This window comes from Trachemys scripta, chromosome 10 (genome assembly GCF_013100865.1).
Source record: "Trachemys scripta elegans isolate TJP31775 chromosome 10, CAS_Tse_1.0, whole genome shotgun sequence".
Classification (NCBI taxonomy): domain Eukaryota; kingdom Metazoa; phylum Chordata; order Testudines; family Emydidae; genus Trachemys; species Trachemys scripta.
The window spans coordinates 39,508,575-39,527,664 of NC_048307.1; the positions used below are offsets into that span (position 1 = coordinate 39,508,575).

The window sequence follows — 19,090 nt, forward strand, 5'->3', positions numbered from 1 at the left end:
GCAAAAACAGCACTCAAATTTCCTTTTCTCCCCACCTGCACCATGTCTTACCAGAGCTGGTGGATACATACTGGGCCCCAGCAGAAATTGGGTCAGAACATTGGACTGGGACCACCAATCATTCTTACTTTTCTAGGGACATTTAACAAAGTGGTTCTCACTAGAGAGAAAGGATGGTTCAGTGGTTAGGGTGCTGACCTGGGACTTGAGAAATGTGCTCACCACAGACTCCTGTGTGACCTTGGGCAAGCTGGCCTCAGTTCCCATCTGTAAAATGGGGATAACAGCACTGCCCTGCCTCCCAGAGGTGTTTGTGAAGATAAACAGATTAAAGACTGTGAGGTGCTCAGATACTGCGGTGTTGGGGCACACCTTAGAGCTGTGGTTCTCAAACAGAGATTTGAAGACCTCTGGGGGTCTGTGAGCAGGTTTCAGGGGGTCTGCTAAAGTAAACCAGAGAGCAGGGCTGATATTAGACTCACTGGGCCAAGGGCAGAAAGCCAAAGCCCGAGCAACTTAGCTTCACAGAGCCCACTATGGTATCTGGCCATGGGCAACTACCCTCATTGCTACCCCCTAACGCCAGCCCTGGCTTTTACTCTCCTGACTCTGGCACAGATTGGGCCACCGTGTTTTTATAGCATGTTGGGGGGGGGGAGGGGAGCTCCGAAAGAAAAAGGTGGAGAACCCCTGCTTTAGACAGCTTTTAGCATTAGAATCTCCTGTGCCTAGCAGCATGAGGCAACTCATTTCCCCCATCTCTCTCTGTTCAGATTTAGACGTTTGATTCCATTGTAAGTTGTCTTCATGATGGCATCATTCTTTTCGGTCATCCTTTGTTTTCTAGGACTTTCTTCTCTTCCCTCCAAGTGGGATCCAATCTGAAATGCACCTCATGCTTCTGTCACAGGGTAACTTGATGGCATGGCCAAATCACTGTAGCCGTCTCTGTCTGACTATTGAGTCTGTAGTCTGCTGGCCTGTGTGGTGCAACATTTCCACATTGGTTATACAGTCTCTCCTATGAATTCCCATGATTCTTCTTAATCAATGCCTATGGAGTGTATTCAGCTCCCTGTTGTGAACTTCCAACATCTGCCACATTTCTGAGGCACACAGTAGTGTTGAGTAGATAGTAGAGTTGTACAATCTCATTTTAGTGTGTAAATGTATCTTGCTACGCTTCCAGGTGTTTGAAAATGGGGAAACGATCCACTGGCTTTGTTGAGTCTTGCCTTAACTTCCTTAGTGAGCTAGCAACTAGCAGCTATTGTATTTCCCAGGTAGATAAAGACATCAATTCTTTCATACTCTTCCTATAAATCAGACATCTGCTGGTGTAGACAGCATTCTCTCTTATCTACATGAACTTGGTCTTCTGAATACTCATTTAAAGTCCCACTTATACTCATTCAGTTTTTTTCATTCCATCCCGGTGTCCAGGAAGACTGTATCATCCACAAAATCTAAATCTTGCAGCTTATCTCTAGCCCAAACACCACCACCTCAGCAGCACCTGTTGCTCTTCTGAGCAACAAGTCTATCACAATGCAGAAGAGAAGTGCACAACCTTGCCTTATGCCAGTAGCAATCTTAAACCATTCTGGCTCCATTCTCGGCACAGACCCATCATACAAAGCTTTTATCAGATTAACTCTCTTTGCTGGAATTCCATAGTATAGCAGAGGGCTTCTCTGTGGACACTATCAAAGGCTGTCACTTCTCTGTGGACACTATTAGATACAGACCCCCCCCAAATACTGTCAGATGTACTTGTGTGTGCCTCAAAACTCAGATTCTCCCTGTTGTTTCCTAGCTCTGACTTCCACTGCAGCAGAATGCAGCACTGAAGGGATTCATATGTATCTATTGGACTCAGCATCTGTATTTCAAATAATAAAAAAGGGACTTATGAAAGATTGGAAGAGGCTGTTTATGTCTCTGGTTACTGGGAACTCCTGAGAGCAAGGCTTTGAAAGTCAATAGCAAGATTCACTGATCACTTCTGCATTGCATGGGTACCCACACAGCCGTATGAAACTCTCAGGGTCATGTCCCATCATGCACTGGCTCAGAAACCTGGAATGGATTCTCTAGAAGATGCGTTCTTCCTAAGTCCTGGGCAGAGATCCACAGGGGATGTCCTGCCCTATCATTCCAGCTGATGACCACCCCCGAATTGTGGCCTGCACCACTGTCGCAGCTGGTAATTTCCATGCTGTGATCTAGCTCCAGACCTAGAGGTGTCTTTCCATCATTGCACCATGGTCTTTTGAGTGCGCCATATTTCAGCCCTACTGCTGCATTAACATGAGCTTTTGAATTTAACTGAGTGCAATAAATAAAATAGTAAAAGACAGATGAGTTCCTTTGAGGAGCCCAATACACTTTAAGAACAGTGAATGATCTAAGTTCCGTAGTGCCTATGGGAGGAAGGCAGGTATTAATCAAAGCACAGAGAGATAGCTAGTCAGTGGCAGAACCAGTAAGAGAACCCAGAAGTCCTAGTTTCGTCCTTAGCCCCTAGTCAATAGTCCCCACATGACATGGTTCTGGTTGTATTACTTAGATGGCAAGCTCTTTGGGGACAGGACCATCTCTTTGTTCTGAGTCTGTACAGTGCCTAGCATGGTGAGGCTGGTGCTCCCTTATGACTGGTGCTTCCTCATGCTACTGTAGTACAAATAAATAACAGCAACAGGGCAGGGCTGATTTCCACATGGCATGTAGACTTGTGTTAGAGTGGGAAAACTTTCTCTCGTGATCTTTATTTTGTCCTGATCACAGAGGCCCTGGAAGGACAGGCCATGCCTGGGCCAGGACACCTGGATGCAGAGTGCTTTTTCACAGTCCCAAAGATCAGATTCAGGAAATGCTTTTTGTGACAACAACATGATTTGTGAAAGCTTGCTTAAGTGGGCAACATTGTTTATCCCTGAAGCCACTCGCTGTTACTCGAAATGGCATTGGTTCATCACAGCTAGCAGCTGCTCTCCCTCTCTTCCTGGCCTGCATCAGGGATCATGCCAGTCCTCGAAAGGTCAGCATTAACACAGGGTTCTCATCATCAGGAAATTATTGACAGCAGCCCTTCTTAATACCATTATTCCATTTCCAAATGCTCAGCCTGCCTCACACAGCGGGGACAATATGCACATCAGCCTTCTGCGTGAATGAATATGCTCTCACACAGACTGGGAGCCTGGACACTAACTGCCACGTGTATCTCTCCCTAGGCTGGTTCTTATTTGCAACATGCTTGGCACGCCTGAGTAACACACCTGTCTGTCAATATAAAGAATACAAATGCCATTTGGATGTTAAACAAATTATATTGTAATGGACCCATCAAGAAATGCACATTAAACATGTGATATTATTTACTGTAATCCCTCTTTTTCCTCAGCCACTCCTCATGGTATATTCCTGTATCCAATCATTGCCTCTAAATCTGCATTGTAAGCTCGCTGGGGTAGAGACTTTTTTTTTGTCTTGTAAAGCACCTACCCATAATTTAGGTGCTGTATAGATAAATAACTAATGAAAAGCATCAAATGTTACGAAGTATTTCCCCTGATATTTAAAATGTACAGGTGGGGCACTTTGAACAGATGCCATTCCCAAACGCACTGCACACAGTATGTAAAGTCCAAATGCTTCCCTGCCTGCGGTTTGGCTTTAGTAACACGCAAAAGAGGTATTAGACAACAAAGTTCAGCTTGACCCCTCTCCCCAGGCCTGCTGCTTTTTGGGTTCCTCACTCAGGACTGCTCAGACCACACCATAGGTCCTCTTTCCTCAGGGAGCCACTCCCAGCTGTCTCTAATCCAGGCAAAGTAATGTGCCACCTGTCTCAGGGAGACAGTCCACTTAACCCCTTTCCAGTAGGATCAACTCCTGCTGATGGAATGGAGTGTTTCAGGCACATGCTGCCAGCCTGTTACAGGCACAATACTATTACTCAAATACAAGAGTATATTGGACCTGATTTTGCTGAGCAGGAGCAACTCTCATCACTTCCAGGGCTGGTTTTATGATGTGAACATGCTTGAGTTTTGAAACCCCAAAACTCATCTCACTGGTGTCCTCTCCCTGCTCCAAGCATGGCATTGAGAGGTGAAAGGCTGCTGTGCTAGCTACCCCATGGTGCTGTCTCAAGCCTACATCTGTGACTCTGCACTTAAAAAACAAGCAAGCAAACCCACTCTTCATCCCTAACCCAGAGCTGACAGAACAGAGTGGCCATCCAACTGGCAACCCTCTGCAGCCCTCCTGCAGCCTCCTCATGGGCAGATGGAGCACTCCGTCTACACGATGCTCCTCACCATCCAACCCCACCAAACCCACACTGGCACATCACAGCCAACGCACTGATTCAGGCAGACGTCTTGTCACAGTAACAGCTTCTGCGAAGAGCTGCCTGGAGAAATGCAACTAAGGGGTGGGGAAGTGCTGCCCGCCTGCTGTCTAATGCTTTGGCTCCACCAGCACTGTGACGTTGCACTCCATATGTTTTATGGAAATATGCTAATGAGTGAGAATATAATGTAACTGGAATATGCTTTATGCAAAAGGTCTCTTGTAAGGTATCATTACAAAGCTTATAATCTACTGAGTGTGTTCATCCTCTTTGTATGAATGTATCATTCTTAAAAAGAACAGGAGTACTTGTGGCACCTTAGAGACTAACAAATTTATTAGAGCATAAGCTTTCGTGGACTACAGCCCACTTCTTTGGATGCATATAGAGTGAAACATATATTGAGGAGATATATATACACACATACAGGAGGATATATATACAGACATATATATTGTTTATTAATATATATCTCCTCAATATATGTTTCACTCTATATGCATCTGTGATCGGCGTCGGCCCACCCACCCGCTAGGGGGCGGTGGGGAGCTACGAGGTCACTGGCTGGCCTGGGTCACGCCTCCGTCAGCGGGGAATTAGCGGCGGGGTGGCCGCCAGCCAGAGTCTGTAGCGCGCCCCTCAGGCAGGGGAGCGCCGGCAAAGGTCAGTAGCGCGCCCCTCAGGCAGGGGAGCGCTGGCTAAGGTCCCGGCGTGGCTCTGCCGGGTAGGGGAACGCAGGCCCACCCTACACCACTGCGCTCCAGCCCAGGGCCCTGACAGTGGCAGAACGAGGGTCCCACACTGGGTCAGCGGGGTCGTCCCGCTACATAGACTCACCACTGTCAGCTCTGTCCCTGGGCTACTTCCTACCCGATTGCTCACCCGAATCCCTCTGGTCCCGTGAGGGCGTCGGGGTAGTCCGCTGCTGGCAGTTCCGGCTCCCCCTCAGGCTCAGACTCCTCCAGCTCCTCTGGGTACTTGGCTGCTGGCAGCTCCCGCTCCCCCTCCGGCTCCTCCAGTTCCTCTGGGTACTCGGCAGCAGGCAGTCCTGGCAGCCCCAGTCCGTCCTCCAGGTGAGGTTTCCACGGGTCCAGGGCCTCCCCTGGTGTGGCAGCAGGCTCTGAAGGGAGCAGCCCGCGGTCTGTGTCTGCCTCCCTCCCTGGTGCTGCCCTAACTGAGCTAAGGGCCCCGCCCTTTATACTTCCTGTTCCACCCCTCCCATTCCGGGGGGTGGAGCGAGCTTGGGCTGGCCCCACCCACGCAGGCTGAGGGAAAGGCACTTTACCCTCAGGTTCGGAGGGAAGCCACCCTGGCTCCCTACATACCCCACCCCTCAAATCCAGCTCCCGAACCTCGGAGCTGGCGTCCTCAGCCTCCCCCAGACGGGAGAAAAAGTCCGCGTTGGCGTTGTCCCGTCCCGCCCGATGGCGGATCGTGAAGGCGTAGGTTTGTAGTGTAAGATACCACCGCTGCAGGCGGGCATTCGCATCCTTCATCTTGTTGAGCCACTTCAGGGGTGCATGATCTGTAACCAGTATAAAGAGGGCCCCGAGGAGGTAGTAGCGGAGAGCATCAACCGCCCACTTAACAGCTAGGGCCTCCTTCTCCAGGACGGAGTAGTTCCGCTCCCGGGGGAACAGTTTCCGACTGATGTAAACAATAGGATGCTCCTCCCCGTCCACCTCCTGTGAGAGGACCGCCCCAAGCCCCACGCCGGAGGCATCGGTCTGGACAATGAAATCCCGATCAAAGTCCGGGCTGAAGAGAACGGGCTCGCTAGACAGGCGGTCTTTGACAGTTTGAAAGGCTCTCTCACAGTCGTCAGACCAGCACACTCTACGGGGGCTATGGTCAGGAGTTCTGTCAGAGGGGCCGTAATGGTTGCAAAGTGGGGTACGAACCGCCGGTAATAGCCGGCCAGGCCCAAGAATTGACGTACCTGCCTCTTCGTGGTTGGCGCCTGACATTCCTGGAGGGCTTGAACCTTCCCGATGAGGGGGCGTACCTGTCCCCGCCCCAGGGTGTACCCCAGATAAGTGGTTTCTTCGCGCCCAATTTGGCATTTCTTAGGATTGGCTGTGAGGCCGGCGGCGCGGAGGTCCCGGAGGATAGCCGCCACTTGGTTGAGATGTTCCTCCCAGTTGCTGCCATAGATGACCACATCATCCAGGTAGGCGGCGGCGTACTTGGTGTGAGGTTGCAAAATCCGATCCATCAAGCGCTGGAAGGTTGCTGGGGCCCCATGGAGGCCGAAAGGCATCCGAGTAAACTGGTACAAGCTGGACGGGGTGGCGAACGCAGTCTTCTCCTTGGATCGGGGTTCCAAGGGGATCTGCCAGTACCCCTTGGTGAGATCTAAGGTGGTGATGTAGCAGGCTTCTCCAAGCCAGTCAAGGAGCTCATCGACGCGGGGCATTGGATACGCATCAAACTTTGAAATGGCATTGACTCTCCGAAAGTCAATACAAAACCGCCGGCTCCCATCTGGCTTCGGAACCAGGACGACAGGGCTCCGCCATTCGCTCTGGGAATGCTCGATAACACCCAATCCCAACATGGCCTGGACTTCCTCCTCCACAGCCTCTCGCATTCGCCTAGGCAATGGCCGGGTCGTCTCTCGGACCACCACCCCGGGGTCGGTCTGGATTGCATGGTAGGCAAGCGTAGTCTGTCCGGGCTTCGTGGTGAAGGTCCTGGGGAATGCCTTCACTAGGCAGAGGGCCTGTTCCCGCTGCTCAGCCGTGAGCGTCTCGGCTAGCTGGGGTTCCCCATTATCAGACTCTTCAGGGGGTTGTGGCCCAAGGTCTGGTTCAGGTGGGTATGGGGCAATTAGTAGTCCTTCCCGTTCCCGCCAGGGTTTTAAAAGATTCACGTGATAGATCTGCTTTCCCTTCCGGTGATCAGGCTGCCGGATTTCATAACTGACAGGCCCCACTTGGCGAAGGACTTCATACGGGCCCTGCCAGCGGGCAAAAAGCTTTGATTCCTCCGAGGGGAGCAGGAGGAGAACTCGGTCCCCGGGGGCAAATAATCGGACCTGGGTGCCCCGATTATATTGCTGCTCCTGGCCCCTTTGGGCCGTGTTTAAGTTTTCCCTCGCGAGTTCACCCGCCCGGGCCAACCGTTCCTGCAGCTGCAAGACGTATTGTAAAAGGCCCTGCGTTGAGGATGGTGTATGTTCCCAAGTTTCTCTCAGGAGATCCATCACTCCGCGGGGCCGTCGCCCATAGAGGAGCTCAAATGGAGAGAACTTCGTGGAAGCCTGTGGAACTTCCCGAACTGCCAGTAGTAAAGGGGGAAGTAGTTGATCCCACTGACGGAGGTCCTGGGTGGGGAAGCGTCGCAACATTCCTTTCAGGGTTCGATTAAAACGTTCGACTAACCCATCCGTCTGGGGATGGTAAACTGAGGCCTGCAGCTTCTTAATCCCCAGCAGGGCACATACCTGACGGAACAACTTAGATGTGAAGTTGGTCCCTTGGTCAGTAAGTAACTCTCGAGGGAGGCCTACCCTGGCGAAGATCTTCACGAGCTCTGCCGCAATAGTGCGGGCAGTGATACTCCTTAAGGGGACAGCCTCAGGGAAGCGGGTGGCGTAGTCCATCAAGACAAGGATGTATTGGTAGCCCACCTGACTTTTCGGGAAGGGTCCGACCAGGTCCATCGCTACTCGTTCAAATGGAACACCCACGGTTGGTAATGGAACTAGGGGGGCCTTCCGGATCCCGGCCGGGGCGGCGCGTTGGCAGTCCGGGCATGACCCACAGTAATCCTTCACTTCGCGGTGGATGCCGGGCCAAAAGAACTTGGCCAGGACCCTAGCTGCGGTTTTCTCCGGTCCTAAATGGCCTGCGGCTGGGATGTCATGGGCTAGCTTTAGGACCGCCCGTCGATGAATGCGGGGAACCACGAGTTGGGTCCGGACCTCTTGAGTTTGAGGGTCCCGCTCCACACGGTAGAGACGATCCTGGTCAAGCTCAAATCTAGGCCATTGGGTAGCCCGCTGGGCCTCCACGACCTTCCCCTCTACCCGTGCCAGCTGTTCATAGGCAAACCGGAGCGTAGGGTCCTCCCTTTGGTCTCGGCTAAAGTCCCGAATGTCTACCGGGGGGCCCCTGTCTCCTGGCCGTCCTGCCTGGGTGAAAGGGATGGGTCACCGTCGGGGTCGGGGCTCCGCCTGGGGCCTGGGTCCGTCGCAGAGGAGGCTCCCTCGAATACCTCTTCCGGAGATAGGGACCGGAGCAGCTCGACGAATTCTGGCCAGTCCCGGCCCAGGATGATTGGGTAGGCAAGGGACGGGGCCACCGCCACATTCATTACCTGAGTCGCCCTGTCTACCGTGAGAGGGACCTGCACGGTGGGGTACGGTTTCACATCCCCATGTATGCACTGTATCCATACCTCCCCGATGATCTGCTCGGTGTCCGGGAGGAGGGACTGGCGGACAAGAGTCTGCCCACAGCCCGAATCAATTAGCCCCACCACAGGTGTCCCGGCGATGCTCATGGGGGCTGTAAATTTGGCCGCGGATGGTGTGCGGGCCCGGCTCTCCCCGGTGTACACCTGGCCAAAATCGCATTCCATCGCCGTACAGTCTCGTTGCAGGTGGCCGTACTCACCACACCGGAAGCAAGGTCCTACCTCTGTGCGCCCCGGCCGTGCCGGGTCACCTGGGTGGCCGCGGGGTTGGCCGGGGCCCGATGGACGGGCCAAACGTCCAGACGGTGCGGGTTGTGGGGCCTCGGGCCGTCGGGGAAAAGCAGTGCCGCCGCCGTTTGGTCGTCGGGCTCGAGCGGGCACATTGACTTTGGGGGTGGACCCCCTTTCCGGCTTCTGAGCGCCGGGTCCAGAGCTTGGGGGTCGGGCTGTCGGTCCTATTGGGGCCTCGGCCTCTAGAAAGTTCTCCATAAGTGTGACTGCTGCACTTAGAGTTTGAGGTCGGTGCCGCAACACCCACGCCCTCCCTGGAGTCGGAAGGATGTGCACGAATCGCTCGAGGATGATCTGTTCTGTCACCTCAGCCACAGTTCGATGCTCGGGTTGTAGCCATCGGCACGCTGCATCCTTTAATTCCTGTGCCACGGCTCGGGGCCAGGCCCCCGGGGGGTACAGCTTTCCCCGAAACCGTCGCCGAAAAGTCTCCGGGGTGATGTCGAAGGCATCCAGGATAGCCGCTTTTACTCTGGCGTAAACACGGGCTTCATCGTCTGGTAGCCCCCGGTAAGCCTTCTAGGCCGGCCCCGTTAGATAGGGGGCAAGCAGGGTTGCCCATTGGTCCGGCGCCCAACCAGCTACTGCAGCAACCCGCTCGAAGGTCACCAGATAAGCCTCTGGGTCATCCTCAGGCCCCATCTTGGCCAGACGGATTGGTGGAGCAGGAGGGTTGGGGGTGGTCACCCCGCCCGGCTGGGCTCCACCGGGGCTCGGCCACAGGGTGGCAAGTTGCTGGAAACATTGAGTCTGTTGTTCGCGGTGCTGGGCCCCCAAGGTTTGAAGCAACTGCTGCTGGTGGGTACCCAGCTGCTGTATGAGTTGTTGCTGCTGCTGCTGCTGCTGCTGCTGAGCCTCGGCCAGCACCTTGATAAGCCTTTCCATCTCCATCTTCTGTTTAGGGGCTGTCGCTGCCTCCTTGCTCTAATCCCTTCCGGCAGGGATAGGGGGCGCTGCCCGCATTCTCCACCACTTGTGATCGGCGTCGGCCCACCCACCCGCTAGGGGGCGGTGGGGAGCTACGAGGTCACTGGCCGGCCTGGGTCACGCCTCCGTCAGCGGGGAATTAGCGGCGGGGCGGCCGCCAGCCAGAGTCAGTAGCGCGCCCCTCAGGCAGGGGAGCGCCGGCTAAGGTCAGTAGCGCGCCCCTCAGGCAGGGGAGCGCCGGCAAAGGTCAGTAGCGCGCCCCTCAGGCAGGGGAGCGCCGGCAAAGGTCAGTAGCGCGCCCCTCAGGCAGGGGAGCGCCAGCAAAGGTCAGTAGCGCGCCCCTCAGGCAGGGGAGCGCCGGCTAAGGTCCCGGCGTGGCTCTGCCGGGTAGGGGAACGCAGGCCCACCCTACACCACTGCGCTCCAGCCCAGGGCCCTGACAGTGGCAGAACGAGGGTCCCACCACTGGGTCAGCGGGGTCGTCCCGCTACATAGACTCACCACTGTGCAGCTCTGTCCCTGGGCTACTTCCTACCCGATTGCTCGCCCGAATCCCTCTGGTCCCGTGAGGGCGTCGGGGTAGTCCGCTGCTGGCAGCTCCGGCTCCCCCTCCGGCTCCTCTAGTTCCTCTAGGTACTCGGCAGCAGGCAGTCCTGGCAGCCCCAGTCCGTCCTCCAGGTGAAGTTTCCACGGGTCCAGGGCCTCCCCTGGTGTGGCAGCAGGCTCTGAAGGGAGCAGCCCGCGGTCTGTGTCTGCCTCCCTCCCTGGTGCTGCCCTAACTGAGCTAAGGGCCCCGCCCTTTATACTTCCTGTTCCACCCCTCCCCTTCCGGGGGGTGGAGCGAGCTTGGGCTGGCCCCGCCCACTCAGGCTGAGGGAAAGGCACTTTACCCTCAGGTTCGGAGGGAAGCCACCCTGGCTCCCTACAGCATCCGAAGAAGTGGGCTGTAGTCCACGAAAGCTTATGCTCTAATAAATTTGTTAGTCTCTAAGGTGCCACAAGTACTCCTGTTCTTTTTGCGGATACAGACTAACACGCTGCTACTCTGAAACCTGTATCATTCTTGTATCTAAAACTAGAAATATGAAGTATTACTCTGAGGTCCTATTGTAATTATACAAAGTATGAGCCATTAATGGTGGCTGAGGATCTTGATGGCTCCCATTGACTAAGACAATTGGTTGTGAATGGGTGTATTTAGCTGCAAGCCTTCCTGTGTACATGACATGGGTAATGAAGAATGAGGTCTTACAGTGACATGTGACCATGTCACATGATACTGGAATCCATCTTAAACCTGGTGCTTTTCCATTTAGAAGGAGGGGTGGGTACCCAGAGAGATGAAGGATTCCCGCCTTGTGCCAAAGCTATAAAAGGGGGTGGAGCAGGACAAAGGATCTGCCAGTCATGAGAAATCCCCTAGTTACCACCTGAGCTGGAACTAACAAGGACTGTACCAGGGGAAAGGATTAGGCCCAGACTAGGAAGGAGTCTAGTCTGGGAAAGAAGCTTATTGGAACATCTCCGAGAGTGAGATTTACCTGTATTCAGTTTCTTAATGTATTCAGCTTAGACTTGTGTGTTTTGTTTTATTTGGCTTGGTAACTTACTTTGTTCTGTCTGCTATTACTGGAACCACTTAAATCCTACTTTTTATACTTAATAAAATCACTTTTGTTTATTAATTAATCCAGAATAAGTGATTAATATCTGGGGGAGCAAACAGCTGTGCATATCTCTCTATCGGTGTTATAGAGGGCGGACAATTTATGAGTTTACCCTGTATAAGCTTTATACAGAGTAAAACAGCTTTATTTAGGAGTTGGGTGTCTGGGTGCTGGAGACAGGAGTACTTGGTGAGCTGTTTTCAGGTAAGTCTGCAGCTTTGGGGGCGTGGTTCAGACCCTGAGTCTGTGCTGCAGCAGGCTAGCGTGTCTGGCTCAACAAGCCAGGGTTCTGGAGTCCCAAGCTGGCAAAGAAAACGGGCCCAGAGGTAGTTTTAGCACATCAGGTGACGGTCCCAAGGGGGTCTCTGTGGCCGAACCCGTCACAAGCACAATGGTTAACTGCTTGTGATAAGGAGATCCCAAGCAGAGCAGATCAAAGGCAGAGTTGCTGGCATAGGCAGAGAGTCACAGAGGTATCTAACGCCAAGGAGGTCACGCGTACAAAGCCTTCCACGTCACCTTGTAGTGCGATTGACTCAGAATTCCCAGGCCAACAAAAACATTGTGACAGCTCCAGGAAAGCTGGGTAATTGCAAGCTTCTTTATGCCAGAGTCAGGTTGCAGTTACACTAGGGAAAGAGCCCCTGAAAGCAGATTTGAGTTTAACAAGGAGAAACCCTCCAAACAGTGGACAGCCACAGAATTATTTCAGGGAAGTTCTAGCCTTTGTTAGACAGTAGGTCAGATGGTGCCCAGCCTTATTACACAGGAGGGCCACATAAACCTAAGCACAGCCTTATATGGGCCAAACAGATTCCTTATATTTTAATGAGATTTAAAGTCACCTGCATTGATTTTTATTTTATGTTCAGCTTGTTTTGTATGTATTTAAATAGGTTTTTTCTATGTACAGTATAGTGTGCTGAAGCAGGCCATGGTCCTTATGAAAATGCTCTGGTGGGCTGTGTACGGCCCGTGCGGTGTAGATTGGGCACCCCTGGACTAGATGATCACAGTGTTCCTTTCTGGCCTTGGAATCTATGAATCCAATGGGAAGGTCTAAAGCACACAAGCGTAGGAATGGATGGAAACTCAGAGTTAAAGGAACTCCAGGATAACCTTAACTCTGCTCCCAGAAACCTGCCTCCTTATTCACCAGCCACATAAGGAATACAAGTACTGCAGTGACTGTTGCTGACATTGCAGACTGGGGCACAATTCTAACTGCCTGTTGATGGGAGTTGGGTATCCAGTTTCCTTGGGTGCCTTTGAAAAGCCCAAATACCAAGGCTAACGACACCCACAGGCACAGGGAACCCAATCACCTGTCATGAGGGGACTCTATTGGGAAGGTGTGATGGGGACTGGATAACTCTTTGCAGGAGGTTGTTTGGCCAGGAAAGAAGCATGCCCCTGGGCAGTGATACATATAGAGCAAGTGGGTGGTGCACAAACTAGTATGGGGCAGCGTATAGCAGGGGGAGATGTGGCTCTGATCATCCTCACTGAAGACGCATGGTGGGATGGCCGTATTATAATTAGGACCAGTGTGGGGATATTGAGTGGAATGCCCATTTAGAAGGGCTCCATAACACTTACGCCCGGGATAAGGGAACTCAGCAAAGGTTGAAGAGAAAATGATCCAAGTTTTCAGGTCAGAAAAGCCACTTAACTGAAGAGGTGACTCTGATAGTAACAAGTCACAAACAGGTTGTTCCACCAAATAGGTATTCCTTGTTCGGAGTCAGGTTAAAGTTCAGGTTTTGAATCAACTACCCCATCAATGCAGCAAAGGTACCTGTGCCCAGATGGAGAGAGTCCCCTGTCTTGCAGCTGTGTCATGGACCCACGAGCAGTTAGCAGGGTACTGGAGCAAGCCAGAAAGGGTTAACCATGAAACAAATGCTGCCTGAAGTCCCAAAAGCTGTGAGTAAAGAGGTGTGTGTCAGCCTGCTGCCTGGCTAAAGATGAATCAGGAGCCTTTGTCTGAGGACACTAATGGGAAATGACTGGAGAGATGACATGCTGGGATGGCAGAATTATCAAATATGATTAGCTAGCACATGCATTCACACAGCAAAAGCCATTAACCTCTGCAACCAGAGTAACTGCCCTCCTCCTCCAGCCCCTCCCCAAAGCCCTTTAGAGTGCGGTGGATCTACAATGCATAGATTATTGCCATGGGGCTTGTGATGGGACCGATAGGATTTCTGCTCCCCTTAAGGAAGGAGATGAGATGCTGATAGTTCACTGACCCTTATGTCCAGATCTGCCATACGGGGAAGGGGAAGATGCTGTTTTTCTCCCCCCAGCCCCTGTCTGGAACCAAAACAGAAAGCGCCTTTGAGGAGTATGTTTCTGAAGGTCTAGGCACACAATCTCAAGCTGGATGGCTTCTGATTGGCAGCCCTGCTCACCCTCTACACTGCAGCACTGAGACACTCCAAGAGCCGATGGACCACCCTATTCTCTTAATTCCACCTCTGCTGTGGGAGGAGTTTGAGGTGGCCCTGATGATCTGCAGAAAGAAACAGCATTTGGGGCTTATGCACAGGAACACAGTCATTTTGCTGCACACTGGATCTTCACAAGCAGGGGAGAAGATGTGCAGCAGGAAAGAAGAGTCAGAGAGTTTCTCATCAGGCAAGGCCATAGCCAGGATCCCCTAGGCAGGAACAAGGGCTCTGCACTTCCCTACAGTAAAACTTTAGGCACCAATCAAGGATGGGAGGGAATCAGGGGAGGCAGTCCTGTGATGGCAAGGGGGAGATAAAGCTGGTCTCTGCAGCCCAGAGATGCTCTAGAGGTGACCTTCAGCAATCATTGTGGTATTATTCTTCTGTCAGAGGTGGGTCAGAACCAAGGCACAAGATCCAACCCCCCCAAATTTCTGACTGTTTCTAATTCAGATCTGAACACTGTTGCTTGAGTCCCTACTGTTTACTTTGGGGTGGTGAAAGCTAGAATAGGGCGGTGGCTGTGGACAGTGTTAAGCTGTTCTCAAGGAAGCTGACTGCAGCTAGAGAAGACTAGGTTTTGCCATCAGCTCAGAAGATGACCATGATTCAGCAGGGAGGTGAAAGCACCCCAGTCTAAGAACTGAGTCTGCTGGAAGATCTAAGCTACCAGAGGAATCATACTCAAATCTGGAGCCAGGCAATGCATTACAATCCTAAGGTTCCCTAGCTGGGCTGAGGTTCGAGCACCTGGCTGGTGGGATCAGGCAGTAGTGCATGAGCTGAAGCAGTGTGAAGCTGGGCCAGCATGCACCAAACAGAAGGCTCTGCCAAAGCTACCACAAAGAGATAGCATTTAGGGGCACAGCCTGGATTGAGAACTGCAATGTGGAATAGATGTATCATTCCAATCACAACAGAAAGGGGGCTGGCACCCCAGAGCCTAGCCCCCAAGTGAAATGAGTTTGACAGGTTTCACTCAGGCTCCTGTCCGTGGATATCCCAAAGATCCCCACCCAGTTGGCAATGACTGTCTGCTCAGGAGATGTGGCTGTTACTCATGGGAGAGGGGACTAGTAATCAGGACTGAGGTGTGCTGGCAGAGCTGTATGGGCATCATTTCAGACTTAGCCTTGATTAGTGCCCTAGTAAACTGCCAAGCAAAATGCCACCTACATGATTTCTCATCGCATGCGTATTTACAGCCCTGTGCTCTAACTCACGCCCTACTTGGGTACTCAGGTTAAGTGATGGAAAGATATACAAAGTCTGATTAAAGGAAAAGGGGGGAATTCCCTTTGTGGATTCATTTTATAATTTGATTGCTAAGAGCAAGACCACGGCTGCCAGGTGTGACTCACTTAGGGATTTGCACAGCCCTCACTGCCCTTCCCCCGCCCCTGCATGGTGACATCTATTCCGGCCCACTCCTCTCACTGCTGCCTGTAGTGAGGTACAGCAAACTCACAAGCATACCCTCAAGACTGGCTCTTGAGCCCTGTCAATTCTATCCCTGACACTGATTGCACCCGAAATGAACACAGTCTCCAAGTCACCACTGAGGATCAAAGCAGCAAAACATAAGAAGGACCAGCCCTTTAATAAGCGTGTTGGCGGCTCTAAGGGTATGTCTACTCTGTAATGGAACACCTGCAGCAGGCCCATGTCAGCTGATTCGGGCTTATGGGGCTTGGCCTATGGGGCTGTAAAATTGCAGTGTTGGTGTTTGGGCTCAGGCTGGAACCTGAGCTCAGGAACCCCGCAAAGAGGGAGGGTCCCAGAGCCCAGGCCCCAGCCTGAGCCCGAACAACAACACTGCAATTTTATAGCTCCACGAGCTCAAGCCAGCTGACATGGACCAGCCATGGGTGTTTCATTGCCGTGTAGACAGACCCTAACTCCACTTCCTCCATGAGAAGGAAGAATTCTGTGTCTCCATCCCCTTGGGAGGATCCCATGGCGGAAGAGAGGCAGTCAGCAAGAGCCAGACCTCCAGCTGGGAGCAAAGTGCCTTGTGTAGCGCTGGGTGGAGAAAGGGTCATCCTGGTTTGGGAGGATTGCGAGATTCCAAAATTAGGTTTTGTTCCCATTTGGAACAAACATAAAACATTCAAAATTCTCTGCGAAACAGCTGCCCAGAGCCCTGATAGACCACAGGGGGAATGGGGGATGGGGGGGGTGGGAGAGAGTTGGAGAGTGTGGGAGCCAGGCAAGAAGTGAGGAGACTGGGAGCCCTGGCTCTTGGGTCATTTGCCCAGTGGGCTGCTCCAGAGCCAGGGACCCTGGAAGCCCAGGTTGCTGAGAGCCACAGACCTGGCAGCTGAGATTCCCAGGGCTCTGGGCATCTGGCTCCATGGCAGCTCAACAGACCAGCTGTGGTGGAGCAGGGCAGGAAAGCAGGCTGACATCCATCAGAAACCTGGCTGATTTCTCTCAGAATCCCACTGAACTTAGCCTGTTCCTGTGGAACATTTCCATTTTGATGACTCGGCAGATTCCAATGGAGAAACTGTTTCATCAAAATGTTTCTGACCAGCTCTAGGCTTAAGCTTTATCTAAAGGCCCTAGGTGATGAGTCAGAGCTGGTGAACCAGTCTTTCTAGGTGCTATAGGGCTCTCATCACTGTAGGATCTGAGCACCTCACACCCATTATTATCCTCATAGCCCTCCTGTGAGGAAGGAAGGATTATCCCCATCTCAGAGGTGGGGACCTGAGATACAGGGCAGAGTAAGGCCTTGCCCAAGGTCACAGAGCAGGTTGGTGATTGAACCACTACTGCTATCAGTGAATGGAGTTACTTCTTTTGCTCAAGTGTTGGCCCGTGGGATCCAGGGGGCGAAGAGAGGCATTATAAGCCTAACTCCTACAGTGGTTCTCAAACTTTTTTTTTCGTGGACCACTTGAAAATTGCTGAGGGTCTCGGCAGACCACTTAATGATTTTTCCAGCCAAAATGCCTGGGGCTGGACTCCCACTTAGGCATCATAATAAGGGCCACACTTTCACACTGCTTAGTCCCCAGTAGTTCCCATTGTGATGCTGATGAACAGATTGTCTAAAGGGTTCAGCGTATGGACCCAAAGAGTGAGATCTTCCTAAAATCTAGCCATGTATTTTTGGTGGCCAAAACTCATCAGCTGGAAACTAATAATAATTTGGGGAAGGGGAAGGAAGATACAGACGAAAGTTCTGGTTTTCTTCCTTGTGTGATTAATGCTGTTAAATAAATGTATTTAGACATCTGGTAAGGAGGGCTGCAATACATATACATACCCACCAGCTGGGCCTTAATTCCAGCTCCTGCCAGACACGGCTCAGTCAAGGGGAGATGCAGGAATTAGGTTGTAGCACAGTAAAAAGGCTGGGGACAAAGGGAGACAAGGAAAAAGGGAGGAACAAACGCTTTACTAGCACTGATTCCATTTCTAAACTCCAGGCAGCACTACCTTTGGCACCAGCTCCGTGCAGCATCCTCACTGTAAGACAATCCATGTCGTATCTTTAGTACTGTAGCACATGGCTCCCTTCTCCATTCTGGCAGGAGCAGGAATGCTTAAAGACACATTGGCCCCCTACCTGGGGATATCCTTGGTTGGTGACTCGGAGAACATCGAATGCCACCATGGAGGGGTCTGGAAATGTGATGGTGGTTAAATCAATCGCAGGAGAGGCAGAGGGCCGCATCTTCATGGCTTTTCTGTGATGGGAGGGAAAGAGTGGTCAGGTATTCTGCGAGACATTTAAAGATGGTAGGTGACTGCTCTGTATCTCTCGGTTTATTCACAAAGAATGGACATGGACTAGTGGACTCTGCTATACTCTGGCAGATAATATTCAAGGTGTGCCTAGCTTAGAAGTGAGTTAGTGCTTTCTTGGCAGGGTGTTACCTGTGAATGGAGTGCATGTAACATGCAGATTGTGGAAAGGCAATAAAATGTGAAGCCTTCACAGATATTTTCATAGTCAAAATAGAACCGTGCTTTAAATCCTGCTCAGGGGTGGCTTCAGGCACCAGCGCATCAAGTGTGTGCCTGGGGCGGCAAGCCATGGGGGGCAGCCTGCTGGTCGCCGTGAGGACTGCAGTCAGGCTGCCTTTGGCGGCATGCCTGCGGGAGGTCTGCCAGTCCTGCGGTTTCCGCGGCAATTTGGCGGCGGGTACGCCAAAGGCGTGGGACTGGCGGACCTCCCGCAGGCATGCCGCCGAAGGCTGCCTGACTGCCGGGTTTGGGGCGGCAAAATACATAGAGCCGCCCCTGATCCTGTTCCTTCCATTCAAACCCTGGCTCCCCGCAGTAGAGTGTGTACAATACATATCCTGACACTTCCAGCACACCTCTGAAATATGTTCTTGTGCCCATGCTAGCAGCTGCTGGGCTCCTTTGTTCCTGTGTGATTGTCAGGGTGCCCCTTGCCCCCTACTCACCTGTATGCATTAAAGTTGTTCACCACTCTGGCAATGGCTACGATAGGACCTTGGGGATCTGCTAGAGGATTCTTCATTCCCTGGAGGAAAACCTAAAAGCCAAGGAAAGAGCAAGGTTAATACCAAGCACCCGTGAGCGGGCATGGCATCACCTTGGTGGAGGGACAAGGGCACAGCCTAGGAACACAATAATGCAGCCAGCCTAGCACAGACTGATCTTGGCATAGCTCAAAGGGGACAAAGCTCAGCCAGCCCTTGGGAATCATGAATTGTGCTACACCATGCTCAACAAGGTGGGGCTGGAGAAAGCTCTTTTTGGCAGGTATAAACTGTGAAATGAATTTGAGAATAGCTTGTTAGATTCCTACTGGCAGCTCTGAGCTGCTCTCTTTTTCCAAGCCCCTCTGCCCATCTCTGTCCTAGCTGAGTGCACAGTGAAGTGATACAGATAGTGTTGTGACATCATGAGCACTTTCATGGCAAGAGGCTATCCTGTCCCGATTTCAGGATTATGATTTCACTGGCTTGCAGTGCATCAGCATTGCT

At 52.2% G+C, this 19,090-nt stretch overlaps 1 protein-coding gene across 1 annotated transcript in view; it reads right to left on the bottom strand.

The window, feature by feature from the left end:
* LOC117883881 (coiled-coil domain-containing protein 33-like) overlaps nucleotides 1–19,090 on the bottom strand; it is a 202,192-nt gene that overhangs the window by 51,224 nt on the left and 131,878 nt on the right. Inside the window, exons 7-8 of the mRNA XM_034783715.1 lie at nucleotides 18,545–18,636; nucleotides 17,698–17,818 (exon numbers count right to left, since the gene is read on the bottom strand). Of these exons, the coding sequence (XP_034639606.1) occupies nucleotides 17,698–17,818; nucleotides 18,545–18,636 (213 nt within the window). The remainder of the gene's footprint in view (nucleotides 1–17,697; nucleotides 17,819–18,544; nucleotides 18,637–19,090) is intronic.